The 13,945-nt window shown below is 41.4% G+C and overlaps 1 protein-coding gene and 1 long non-coding RNA gene across 6 annotated transcripts in view; one reads left to right on the top strand and one right to left on the bottom strand.

The window, feature by feature from the left end:
* Nucleotides 1-13,945, top strand: part of LOC113420133 (high-affinity choline transporter 1-like) — a 22,678-nt gene that overhangs the window by 4,731 nt on the left and 4,002 nt on the right. For 2 of the 5 annotated variants that reach the window (XM_087966158.1, XM_087966154.1), the window contains exons 2-6: nucleotides 3,790-3,903; nucleotides 6,777-6,932; nucleotides 8,803-8,951; nucleotides 10,320-10,463; nucleotides 11,667-11,820. In XM_087966158.1, the coding sequence (XP_087822284.1) occupies nucleotides 6,800-6,932; nucleotides 8,803-8,951; nucleotides 10,320-10,463; nucleotides 11,667-11,820 (580 nt within the window). In that variant the 5' untranslated portion in view covers nucleotides 3,790-3,903; nucleotides 6,777-6,799. Of the gene's footprint in view, nucleotides 1-2,461; nucleotides 2,793-3,789; nucleotides 3,904-6,776; nucleotides 6,933-8,802; nucleotides 8,952-10,319; nucleotides 10,464-11,666; nucleotides 11,821-13,945 lie in introns of those variants that run through there. The other 3 variants (XM_087966157.1, XM_087966159.1, XM_026679944.2) reach the window with 3 other exon arrangements.
* The window catches only part of LOC148130366 (uncharacterized), a 14,066-nt gene continuing 12,136 nt past the window's right edge, over nucleotides 12,016-13,945 (bottom strand). The window contains exon 3 of the long non-coding RNA XR_015749719.1: nucleotides 12,016-12,310. This is a non-coding gene — a long non-coding RNA (uncharacterized LOC148130366). The remainder of the gene's footprint in view (nucleotides 12,311-13,945) is intronic.

Here is a 13,945-nt window from a genome sequence, read left to right as displayed (position 1 = left end):
TGTCAGCTGCAAATTTGGAAGACAAAGCTGCAAAGTTGGAGGATATATTATGAAGAAAATTATCCTTGCAACATAATTGGTGATCATGATCTGAAACAAAACAAAACAGGTCCAGTCAAGGTTTCTGAAAGGCACAGGAGATGCTCCTTACAACTGTGTAGTTTGTGATTAAGTGGGGCTTAAGTCATAGTTCTTTGTTTTCTGTGGGAAGGAAAAAACAAGAATTTAAGAGTCAATGAATAAAACAAGTATTTCTATTGAAGTCTAGGGGGTTGTCCAAGACAAGAATGTCAGGTGTAAATACAATAACAGGATGTCAGATGGTTATAGGTGTCAGTCCAGAGGTCTCCAGACTTGGCAATTTTAAACTTGTGGACTTCAACTCCCAGAATTCTTCAGCCAGTATTCTGGAAGTTGAAGTCCACAAATCTTAAAGTTGCCAAGTTTGGGGATCACTGTGTCAATCCAAGGGTACTCCCAAATAGCACAGTCTAGGGAGAAAGTCCTCTATTACAGTGATCCCCAACCTTTTTTACGCCGCGGCCCGGTACCGGCATCAGCTGGGCGCCGCGACCAGTACCGGCACCAGCTGGGCGCCGCCATCTTTTTGATGAAAAAGTGCTTCCGGTGACCTCACCAGAAGCACTTTTTCATCAAATAAGCGGCCTGCGCTCGGTGAGCTTTTCCGGGTAGAAATGGCTTTCTACCGGAAAAGCTCACCGAGCGCTGTGCCGCCATCTTTTTGATGAAAACCTGCTTCCGGTGAGCTTTCTACGGGAAAAGCTCACCGGAAGCGCTAGCGCCGCCATCTTTTTGATGAAAGCGTGCTTCCGGTGAGCTTTCTACCGGAAAAGCTCACCGGAAGCACTTTTTCATCAAAAAGATGGCGGCCATGCTCCAGCGGCCCGGTAGGACTTGTTCATGGACCGGTACCGGTCCACGGACCGGTGGTTAGGGACCCCTGCTCTATTACACATAATGACCTGGAAAGAATGGAATAGAACAGAATGAATAAGCTGGAAGGGACCTTGGAGGTCTTCTAGTCCAGCCCACTGCTCAAGCAGGAGAACCTATACTACAGTATTTCAGATAAGAAAAAGTAGACAGAAAGATTGAAATACAAGCTTCTAGGCCAGTCACTTGGTCCTGTTATCAGAACCAAGTGACTGGCTAGAAGTAGCTTCTAGACCTAAGGTTGAACAGTCCAATCGGTGTTCAGATGGATCTGTGGGCTTCAGAATGGAATACAGGTAGTCCTCAACTTACAACAGTTCATTTAGTGACTGTTTAATTCATTTAATTACGATGGCACTGAAAAAAGTGACTTATGGCCGTTTTTCACAGTTACAATCTTTGTAGCATCCCCATGATCATGTGATCAAAATTCAGATGCATGGCAACTGGTTCATACTTATGACGGTTGCAGTGTCCCGGGTCATGTGATCCCCTTAACAGATTCGCTTAACAACCGGGTGACTAACTTATCAACCGCACTGATTCACTTAACAACCATGGCAAGAAAGGTCATAAAATGGGGCAAAACTCACTTAACCGATGTCTCACTTAACAACAGAAATTTTGGGCTCAATTGTTGTCATACGTCGAGGACTACCCGTAGTGAACCCAGGATCTAATTCCTCAAACTTTCTACACGGGAGTGTAGTACTTGAAGAAGGCCTATACTTTCACATACGCTCAAGCTGGTTCAATCCAACAAATACAGCTTCTTGCAAATATTTAAGGGGGCGGGAGGGAATTACAGCAGAGAACCGTTCCACCCAAGTGCATCAAACACAATTTGCAATTTGAGGTGGATCAGAAACTAAGTTAGGAAAAAAAAAACTGGAAAAAGAAATGAAAAAAAAAAAGTTATGGCTGTGTTAAGGTAATGAAGATTTAATAGCTGACCAGTTGCTGTAAGGCTATAAGCCAAGATGATGAACTGAGGATGAGTCAGCAGAGTACTGCCACTTTAAGAAGCTGTCTATATAAGGGCGGCCATGTGAGAGCGCCTCTCTCTCCTCATGTTCTATCTCCATTGTAGTTCTCCATGTAAAGTTGAAGGTTGATGGCTTGCCTGATATTTGCCTAACACGCGTATGTATGTATATAGCAGTCTTGTGTATAAACCACTGTTAAAAGACAAAGCCTCTGTGTCCTGTGTTTTGCTCCTGGGTTGTCCCACAACAGCAGTCACACTGCAAACACTCCGACAGGCTGGATACAATCTCATTTAAAAAACAATACAGATCTAACTTTAGAATATTAGAATAGAATAACAGAATTGGAAGGGACCTTGGAGGTCTTCTAGTCCAACCCCCTGCTTAGGCAGAAAACTTTACACCGCTTTTGTCCACTTTGTATAAAGAAATATATTGGTGGATGAATTTGGAGCACCCAACTCAGAAGCAAAAGAATTATTCTTATCTAATATTTTAAAGACTCAAGAGATTGTTTTGTCTAGAGAAGAAACAACTGTCTTTATCACAAGGTTACAGCTCTTCTGCGTGGTTTGTACAAAGCCAGGGAGCATTCTGTAAGGCACTTCTGGCCGGCTCGCATCATTTGCTCACTCCCCGGATCCATTTTCAGTCCGTTCTTGAGATTTTTATGAAAAATGGCTTTGAATATCAGTGGCTTAGTAGCTCTGCTTTTATTCTATGCCCTGACTTTAGCTATTGGAATATGGGCTTCTCGGAAAACCAGACAGAAGGAACACCAGAAGCCCAGTGAAGTAGCCATGGTGGGAGGCAGGAACATGAATTTTTGCATTGGGTTGTTCACAGCAACTGGTAAGTAGAAAGACTTCAGAATGATAAATAGCATCTTTTACTCTAATGCTTACTCTGGACTGGGGGATATGATAGCAAGTGTTCCCACATCTAAGGGGCTGAAATGCAAAATAGAATAGAATAGAGTAGAGTAGAGTAGAAGTAGAGTAGAAAAAGAATAGGATAGGATAGAAGAGAAGAGAGTAGACTAGAGTAGAAGTAGAGTAGAATTAGAATAGAATTCTTTATTGGCCAAGTGTGATTGGACACACAAGGAATTTGTCTTCAGTGCATAAGCTCTCATTGTACATAAAAAAGAAGGGGTCATTATTCCCCAAAGCACTTGAAGGTAGGACAAGCAGCAATGGATGGTAACTAATCGGGAAGAAAACTTGAAAAAAAAAAAAAGGAGAATTTTCCAGACAATGAGAACAATTAACTAGAGGAAGAGCTTGCTTTCTGAAGCTGTGGGTGCTCCAACACTGGAGGTTGGAGGAGGAGTCATTTTCTGACAGTGAGAACAATTCATCAGCAGAACAACTTGCCTCCAAGCAGTTGTGGATGCTCCAACACTGGAAGTTTTTAAGAAGAGATTGGACAACCATTTTCCTGAAATGGCGTAGGGTCTCCTGCTTGAGCAGGGGGTTGGACTAGAAGACCTTCAAGGTCCCCTCCAACTCTGTTATTCTGTTATTCTCTTACAGTGAATGCAAGGCTGGTGTGCCAACAGAAAATGAGCTAGAGCAGGTTTAGTCAAAATCTGGGGATTGGAAACAACATGCTTTTAATCTTGAGTGATCCGATCCTCCCCAGCTGACTAAGAATGTCTTAACTTAATAACTGCGGCGATCCACTTAGCAACGGTGGCAAGAAATGTTGTAAAATGGGGCGATGTTCACTTAACAACTGTCTCGCTTAGCAACAAAACTTTGGGACCTTGGTTGTAAGTCAAGGACCGTCTATAATTATCCATGTCTTTTTTATTCACTTCATTTTCCCTTTTCTCGGTTCCTTTCAGCAACATGGGTTGGAGGAGCCTACATCAATGGCACGGCTGAAATTGTCTACCTCCCTTCAAGAGGACTGGTGTGGGTTCAAGCTCCAGTTGGCTTTGCTTTGTCTCTCCTTGTTGGTAAAGATTTTAAAGATTCTTAAACAAACCATTATGGTGTTAGACAAATGAACAGACACCAGCAGTGGTGGGATTCTATCGGTTCACACTGGTTCTAGCGAACCGGTAGTTCCGGTGAACAGTTGGCCCTGCCCACCCTTTCCTGTCCTATATTTTCCTGTTTTTTAGCTCAGCTGATGGGTGTGGCACAGCAGATTGCCACGCATCAGCTGTTTTACTCACCAACGCTGACATAGAAGGTAAGTTTTAAAGCTTAAAATGGACAGTTTTTGAACACAACATGTGCGCGCTCACCAAATCGGTTGTAAAACCGGTTGCATCCCACCACTGGACACCAAGTCAAAATATTTAAATCTCTCTCCATGTTTAATTTTATCTCAAGTTATCTGCCCTGGTATGTGCATTTGACAATGATCAGAAGCAACATTTCATTTGGTTAGAAAATACATAAGTGGCTTGTACTCTTAGCTCAAAATGATCGAATATCTCTTTAGTTATCAATAAAGGAAAATATTTGTATATCAGGGGTCTTTGGTGCTCTCTGAGCGTGGTTGTTTTCTTGTGGACATTAGGAATATCATCAGGGCTAGTAGAGAGTTGGGTTTGTTGTCAATTTACTGCATATTCTAGTGGCCTACACTGCTGATGTTGGGGTGGTGGTGGTGATTGGGCTGTTTAGCTTGTTTGGCAGTTCCTTGATTGATTGATGATTGATTGATTGATTGTCTCCTTCGTTAATAAATAAGACTTATCCTGGGAGACTTCTTGTTCAACAACATCTGTAGTATGTCAGTGATTCCCTTTCCCGAAAACAGTTCGTCAATGCATATTGCCGAAATAGTCTTATACTTTGAGATTTCTTCCTACGATCTCATCCTATGCTGTGAAAAAAGGCATGATTCATTATCTTCATGTCAGAATCAAGCAGAATAAGCTGCTTCCGATGTCCTTTCCTCTCCAGTATCTCACTACGCTCTTTCCTGTCTATCACTGCATGCTTATCAGATGTGTAGAAATGAAACTCACTTAATAGGTCAAGTTGGGCAATAACTCTTCTATTCCCGCTTGTTTAGGATTTTTAAAAATGTTTTTTCTGTGTCTTTTCTGCACTGTTTCTTCTGTGTACTCTTATTTTTGCTTTTACTCTTCAGTCAGGGGTGGGCAATTAGTTTTCTCAAGGGCCCCTGTGAGAAACTGAGATTGTGGGTGTAGGGCCACTGTTGCCCCTCTCCCTGACTCTGCTGCCTCGCCCCTTTCTTCTGCTCCCACCCCTGATGCCGCCGCATGGCATGGCTGCCCTGCCCTCCACCCTCTGCCTGGCTAGTAGTAGGATTTCCTATGTCTGCCACCTCAGCTGTCTGTTCATGGTACATCTCATGCTGGGTCTTGTTTTGCCATGGCTCTTGATCTTCCTCTCATATCAGCTGCTGCCTCAGACATACTCTTAAAAGCTTGTATTTGGGTGCCATCTTACTGATGTCTGGGTTTTGTCCAAGATGGTGGCTATATAAATATTAAAGCCTTCAATCACTACACAGAAAGCAAGGTCAACATTAAGAAATAATAAGGCCATAATACAATAGCCAAGGCACCATAGCAGATTCACAACACACCTATATTGGGTTAATCCAGAGGTGGTATTCAGCAGGTTTTGACCAGTTCTGGAGAACCAGTAGCGGAAATTTTGAGTAGTTCAGAGAACCAGCAAATACCACCTCTGACTGGCCCGGACCCCATCTATTCTCTGCCTCCTGAGTTCTAGCTGATTAGCTGGGTCTTCTTTTGTTGCCCTGCACAGGAGAACGGGGCTGGAAAGCAGGTTAGTGGGGTGGGGAGAGAATGGGATTTTGCAGCAACCTTCCCTCAGGAGTGGGGAGGGAATGGAGATTTTACAGTATCCTTCCCCTGCCAGGCCCACCAAGCCACGCTCACCAAGCCACACCACGCCCACCAAGCCACGCCCACAGAACTGGTAGTAAACATTTTTGAATTCCCACCATTAATAAATATTAAAACCTTCAATCACAACACAGAAAGCAAAGTCAACATTAAGAAACAGTAAGGCCATAATACAATAGCCAAGGCACCATAACGGACTCACAACACACCTATACTGGGTTCACCTAATGTCCTAGTCCAGTGCTTGGGGAAGAGCTAGGTCTTCACAATATTTATTTGTTTGTTTGTTTATGTATTTGTCAAGCAAGTATTAGATAACAGGTATAAGGATAAGCATGGTTATGGATACGAATAAAAAAGAAACGACAAGGATGGTAGGCACATTGGTTGGGGGTCTTCTGGACCTCAACAGTAAGATTGTTGCATATGGCAGGTGTTGGAACAGAGGAGGGATGGCTCCTAGGCCCCATCCACCGGATAACATTTTCTAACAGAGGGAACCTGGGGTACACTTGAACAGAAATACTTGGGAAACCAGATCTTGTCCCTTGCAGGATAATAATCACCACCTTGTACTGCAAAAAAGGGGTGCACTGGCCTAACTGTTAAGATACTCAGCTGTCATCCGGAAGGCTGGCAGCTTGAGACCCAAGTACGTGCAATGGGTGAATTCCCCCTAGCAGTTCAAAAGCATGCAAATGCAAGTAGATAAATAGGTACCACTTTGGTGGGAAGGTAACAAGTGTTCCGTGCCCCACGGTGTATAGTTATGCTGGTCACAGAAATGTCTTGGGACAATGCTGGCTCCCTCAGCTAGGAAACGGAGTGTATGAATACATAGTATGAATCACTGCCCTCTAGAGCTGGACACAACTGGACAGAGAAAACATTTACCTTTAGCTTAACTGAGAAACACTACGATGCCTTTTGTAAAAATAACTAATTGTTATACAACTTTTTTTTAAAAAAAATAGGAGGGTTCTTCTTTGTCAATCCCATGAGAATGAGAAATTACGTGACTCTGATGGATCCAATCCAAGAGATGTATGGGAACGTGATGAGCTGCCTTCTTTTTATTCCTCCATTGATTGCTGATATATTCTGGTTTGCTGCCGTTCTTGCCTCTTTAGGTAATATTTGTGTCTTTCACCTGTCTTGGCAGAAACTAAATGTAGCCACCTGGAAGCCAAGGGAAGACAGCTGAGATTAGCTTTCCATCCTATAAATGATGTATTGATTAGCGGGGGCATGTTCAGGATAACTACTTCAACTGTGATCTGAGAATATTTGTAGCTCCAATCTCCATCTGCTTCACATTTCTAAAGTCTGGTATATAAACAGGAGATGAGGAGATTGCCCACCAAGCCACGCCCACTGAACCGGTGGTAAAAATATTTGAATCCCACATCACTGAGAGGAATATTTAATTATGCTGAAATTCCTCCTGCAGTCTTGAGGGTAAGAATAGTTTTTTTCCTCTGATGTTCCTATTTAACACTTCCAATGTTAACACAAACAGCAGAGGTGACAGTGGACAGCCTTACCTTATCCCTTTTCTTATATCTATAGATTCTGTTAATTCTCCATTTACCATCACCTTTGCAGTTTGTTTATGGTATATTGTTTCAATGGCTTGGATAAATTTTTTTACCAAAGCCCATTTGTATCAATTGAAGTAAAGTGAATCGCCAACTCACATTGTCAAAGGCTTTTTGTGCATCTAAAAACATCAAGGCCATTTGCTTCTCAGGATGCGCTTCATAATATTCCAAAGTATCCAAAATAATTCTCACATTGTCTTTGATTTGTCTCTTTGGCAGAAATCCATTTTGGTCAATATGGATAAAGTTATTTAAGTATCTTTTCAGTCTTTCTGCCAAGATTGAAGCAAAAATTTTCAACAGCATACTTGCTGGTTGGTATGAAGGATGAATATACAGAATATACGTTCGAATATTTCATCTGTTCATTTAATATGACAACCATTTTAGGAACGGAGGTCACAGAATATGATGTCCATTTAACCTATGAAAATAGAATTGAGGTGTGACTCTTTGATGCCAGAGATTCATAATTCATAGATCAACCTGGTCAGCTTCACCTTCCAGAATTTCAGAGGAATGGCCAAAAAGTGATAATCCTAGGAATAGAATTTCTATAACAATAACTGTTTTTGTTACAAATGGAACAGTTATTTTGAATATACAGGTAGCCCTCGACTTACAACAGTCCATTTAGTGACCGTTTGAAATTACAATGGCACTGAAAAATGGGACCTATGCAGGGGTAGGCGGCTATCAATTTGCCCTGGTTCTGGTGAACTGGTAGCTAATTTTATCATTTTCTAATGATCGATTCAGTGAACTGGTAAATCCCATCCCTGGCTGACCCCGCTCACCCCTCCCCTCCCAGAAGTCCCCATGCAGCCCGTTTTGGATGCCAGGTAAATGCAGGGCCCATGTGGAGGCTCAGGGAGGGCGATAAACGGGCCTCCCGGAAGTTTCGGAAGGATTCCAGAGGGCCTCCGGAGCCCGGGAAGGGTGAAAACGCACCCCCCGCATCGTGGTGCAGGAGGCCAACTAGGCCATGCCCACCCAGCAAACTGGCAGAGAACCAGTTGCTAACATTTTTGAAGCCGACTCCTGGACCTATGACCATTTTTCACACTTATGACTGTTGCAGCGTCTCCAAGGTCACCTGATCAAAATTTGGATGCTTGGCAACTGGCATGTACTTATGACAGTTGCAGTGTCCTGGGGTCATGTAATCACCTTTTGCAACCTTCTGACAAGCAAAGTCAATGGGGGAAGCCAGATTCGTTTACCAATCATGTTACTAACCGAATTGCAGTGATTTACTTAACAATTTTTGCAAGAGTTTGCACAATGGAGGGAAATTCACTTAATAACTACCTGTAAATTAATTTATTTGGTTAAGAGAAATGGCATAGCGTGAAATGTATTACTGCACTTAAGTAGTAATTACTGCATCTTTTCTTAGGAGCAACCATGAAGGTCATTTTGGACATCCAGGGTTATGTTGCCATCATTCTTTCTGCATGTACGGTGATATTGTATACTTTGCTAGGAGGTTTGTATTCAGTGGCCTATACAGATGTGATACAACTTATCTTTATATCGCTCAGCCTGGTAAGTGCCTATCTTATTGTATTACCACTCACTTGAACTATTGGGAGTGATTGAAAATCCAGAATGAAACACCAGTGTACTTTCATTATTTATGACAGTATTTCCCAACCCTGGCCATTTTGAAATCTATATATATAAAAGCGAAATACCACTCACGCATCATCACAAAATCTCCAGAACCGTAAAGCCTACAAACTTGAAATTTGGCACATATGTTCCTCTTGGCTTCTAGGTGGTCACTAAGAAAGGATTTTTAGAAATGACCATCAGAGCATTAGTATTTCATATATTATTACTAACATGCTCTGATGCTAAGGAGTTCTACTCCCCCTCCCCACCTGAAAAGAAATCTGTTCCAAATGTAAAACACAAGCAGAGGTGAGGAGTTTCAGTTTTAGTTTCACAGCACCAAGCAGCTTTAGTACAGAACAGGTGAGCTAAGCCACGCCCAGGCTCCTTGCTGTCTCCTTCTTGCTCACACAGCAAATACTGTTTCAGTTTCCAAACAGCCCTCAACTCTCTTACACACTGACAGGATGCTAACCAGATGAATACCGATGGATGCTGGTAGGCAGAGGCAGAATTTTCCCCCCTTATTTTCCTTCCCAAAAAACTAAGCCCGATCACATAGTTTCGTAGCAAAGAACGGGTATCGAGCTAGTACAATATATGAACTTCAGCTCCCAGAATTCCCCAGCTAGCATGCTGGCTGGGGGATTCTGGAAGTCGAAATCCACCTAGCTTAAAGTTGCCAAGGTTGAGAAGCACCGATTGATGACATCCCAATACATTACAAACTTTAGGACATGCTATTCAATGAACTGGGAGATAATCTGAACCAATAAAGGAGAGTATTTGTAGCTTAGAGTTGAAATGAGGTGTCCTTAGTGCTCTCTGAGTTTTGTTTTTCTTGCAGGTATTTCATTACCCAAAGTATGGTAAGCAATTTCATTAGTGCTCTTAATGATGTTATGTAGTCTGGGTAATGAAACATCTGCAAGAAAAGAAAACCAACCTCAGAGACTACCAAGGATAATCTGAATATTCAATAGCCTAACCCCACAGAACAGAATAGAGCACTAGACATTGAAAAAAGACACTACATGAATAAAACAGTGAAGTAGCCAGGATACACTCAGAGTAGAGACAGGATCTAAGTGGAAGGGCCAAGTACAAAGATGCGGGCGGAGTCAAAACACAGAGGTGGGTGGGATTAAGACACGAAAGCAGCAAGTGATGCTATTTTCAATTCATCTACTTTTTAAAAATTAATTCAGTATCGTGACTGTGGAGCAGACAGAACATTTTGACTACCAGAAACCCTTCAGAAAACATTTTAATTCTAATATTTCTGCTTTTTGCTGCCAGTGGATTTGTATCCCTTTCGCCATCATGAACCCCGCTACAGAAAACATTTTTCATACAGCTACTCACAATATATCCCAAGCCCCTTGGACCGGAAAAATAGAACCAGAGTTTTATGGAAGATGGTTTGATGATTTCTTATATTTGGTAAGATCTATTTCTGAAGTGGATGGGAAATTGGGGGCTTGACGCACTTACTGTATCCAACTAAATAATAAAAACAATGGTTCTTCTAAATTAAGGATAACCCATGTTCTTCTTGCCACAAAAACACTATTTTTTATTTTTAAAAAAAGATACACAGGGTAGTTTACAGATTAACAGAGTTGGAAGGGATCTTTTGGGTCATCTAGTCCAACCCCCTGCCCAGTAGGAGATCCTACACCATTTCTGACAAATGACAGTCCAATCTCTTCTTGAAAGTCTCCAGTGATGGCACTCCCACAACTTTCAAAGGCAACTTCTGTTCCATTGGTTGATTGTTCTCACTGTCAGAAAATATCTCCTTGTTTCTAGGTTGAATCTCTCCTTGTTCTGTTTCCATCCATGATTCCTTGTCTGGCCTTCAGGTGCTTTGGAAAATAGGTTGACCCCCTCCTCCTCTCTGTGGCAGTCCTTCAAATATTGGAAAACTGCTGTCATGTCTCCCCTGGTCATTCTTTTCATTAGACTAGCCATGCCCAGTTCCTGCAACCGTTCTTCGTATGTTTTAGCCTCCAGTCCCCTCATCATCCTGGTTGCTCTTTTCTGTACTTTTTCTAGAGTCTCAACGTCTTTTTTATAGTGTGGTGACCAAAACTGGATGCAGTACTCTAGGTGTGGTCTTACTAAGGCTTTTTTAGAGTGGTATTAGTACCTCACTTGATCTTGTTGCTGATACGGTAAATTCACTTCACAAGGAGGGATTAAAACTAAATAGCAGTGTAGACAATACGCCTAAGATAATTCCAAACTGGAATGGGAGATACACATGCAGGGCATTCTCTTCTTGATGGCTGGAAAACTGCTTTTCCACAGGACATTAAGAAAAACACACTTCTAAATTAAAGATGAAATGCAATTCATAATGTCAGACTGGGATGATAACCTAATGTGGCAGATGTTGGGAGGCTGTTTCTTTGGTTTAAGAAAGGCAAATGGAGACCAGAAATTCTAGAATGATCCAGAAAGCAAGCTATGGAGATGCTCAAAGAGTTGCCCATCATGCCTTCTGTTAAATAAACTTTCCAGAGTTGTTAGATTAAAGGCAACCTGGTTTGAATTTAAGTTCTGACTTTTTGGCTAAGATCAAGCATACCGTCGTATCTTGTTTTTATTTCAGTTCAGTTCAAGATTCTCCTTTTCTTCCAGGTGCTTGGGGCCATCCCATGGCAAACCTATTTTCAGCGAGTTCTCGCAGCTTCCTCCCACAAAGAAGCCAGGTTAATTTCCTATTTTTCTGGACTGGGCTGCTTCATCATGGCCATCCCTTCTGTATTGATAGGAGCAGTGGCTGCCTCCACAGGTAACCAGGGCTGAACAAGAACTGGAGAGCCAGAGACATAATTTGGGTGGTTCAGACCTAGTAATCTATTGCCATACTATGGAAGATTCTGGGAGTTGAAATCTATACACTTAAAGTTGCTGAGAGTGAGAAGCACTGTTTTGAATAAATGTTAAATAAACTCTTATATCCTAATCAGTTCAAGGATCCCTAGCATAAAAATAATTATGAACCCAAAGCAGTACCTCATATAAAGGAATAGAGAGCTGGCCTTGAAAAAGCTAAAAATACTTTTCTTAGTTTGCATTCATTTTTCATTTTTTTGAGTGGTGCAGTGGCCTAGAGGCGGAGATCTCGCCTCACAATCTATGGGTTCAATCCTAGGTAGAGGAAGATATTTCTTTCTCTGGGTACAATACAAATATATCAGCTGAACAAAGCTCTGCATTGGTGACAGGAAGGGCATCCGGCCAGTAAACACTCAGCTCCACTCAGTTGCCTACACTCCACCCTGCAAGAAATTATGGGGTCGTTAAAAGAAGATGATAATTAGTCTTTTATCTTTGTATTTTAAAACCTCAATTTAAAAAAACAGGATCAAGAACATAGAATCTTTTAAGAGAGTTGGCCTACCTATTTCTCCGCTGGTCAAATCACAACATTGTTTTGATTTTTTAAAAAATTAATCCTGCTTTGCCATTGCTTTCACTAATGAAAAAAAGTGGGTAAGAAATTGCACACACCTCACATGCGCAAATCCCACATTTCCACAAGGTTTCCATCTTCTTTGATGGAGCTTTGTTTGATATGGTGCACGGCTAGAAATATCTCATGTGAAAATGCTAAAATGTCATCACATTTTGGCATTCTTGACAGAATCTATATGGTATAATCAAAGGTATAATCTCATGTTATCTGGTGATCCTGTGAAGTGTCTTATCATTTTGTAAAAATAATTTGGGAAAGATGCTTAAGCCACCATGCATATTGTCTTGGATAGCTGCCCAGAAACCTGCTCATTGTGTGTATAATATTTCACCAAATATATTCAAAGCAGCATATAAGAAATATAATATTAAAACTACTATACCTCAATCAATAAAAGAAGACAATAAATAGAATAACTTACATCAAAACGGAACTTCCAAAGTCACCTAGCCCAGCTGTACCCATATAGAAGCTAGACTTTTGTTTCAAATATTAAGGATCAAATATGAATAAATGTATATTTAAACAACTGTAATCTTGACCCTAATTCAACATTTCTCTAGTCAGATTAAATTTAATCCTCAATTCCCAAAATCAAAAGTTGATTCCCTCACCTTATCTTTAAGTCAAAAGAAATTCATTCATGTTATTCTCTCAGCAAAGCAGTCAATTTTTGCCATTCATTTCAAAGTCCATACTTCCATTGTGAATATATACTATAGGTAGTGCTCAATTTGCAACCACAGTGGAGCACAACGTTTCTGTTGCTAAGCAGGACAGTTGTTAAGTGAGTTCTGTCCTATTTTACAATCTTTCTTGCCACAATTGTTAAGCGAATCACTGCAGTTGTTAAGTGAATCATGCAGACTTTGCTTGTTGGAAGCTAGCAAGAAAGGTTAGAAATGGGTAATCAATCACACAGGGACAGTCCAACTTTCACAAATGCATGCCAGTTGTCAAATGCCTGAATTTTGATCAGTTGTTACGTGAATCTGGCTTCTCCATTGACTTTGCTTGTCAGATGGCCACAAAAGGTGATCATCTGATCCTGGGACATTGAAACCGTCATAAATACGAACATTTGCCAAGCATCTGAATTTTGATCATGTGACCATGAGGGTTCTACAATGATTGCTAAGTGTAAAAACCGGTCATAAGAGCCATAGCGGTGCAGTGATTAGAATGCAGCATTGCAGGCTAATTCTGCTGCCTGCTGGTTGCCTGCAGTTCAGCAGTTCGGATCCCACCAGGCTCAAGGTTGCCTTCCATCCTTCCGAGGAGAACTCAGATTGATGGGGGCAATAGGTTGACTCTGTAAACCACTTATAGAAGGCTGTAAAGTGGCATATAAGCCCAAGTGTTAGTGCTGTTAAATCATTTTTGGGGATGCCATTGTAACTTTGAAAAGTCACTAAATGAATGATTGTAATTGAGGTCT

The sequence above is a fragment of the Notechis scutatus genome, chromosome 5, assembly GCF_049901735.1.
Source record: "Notechis scutatus isolate UNSWTSFEM ecotype Mainland chromosome 5, rNotScu1.2, whole genome shotgun sequence".
Taxonomy (NCBI): Eukaryota; Metazoa; Chordata; class Lepidosauria; order Squamata; family Elapidae; genus Notechis; species Notechis scutatus.
The sequence above is the reverse complement of the archived record's forward strand: the minus strand, read 5'-3'. Positions and strand labels throughout refer to the sequence as shown.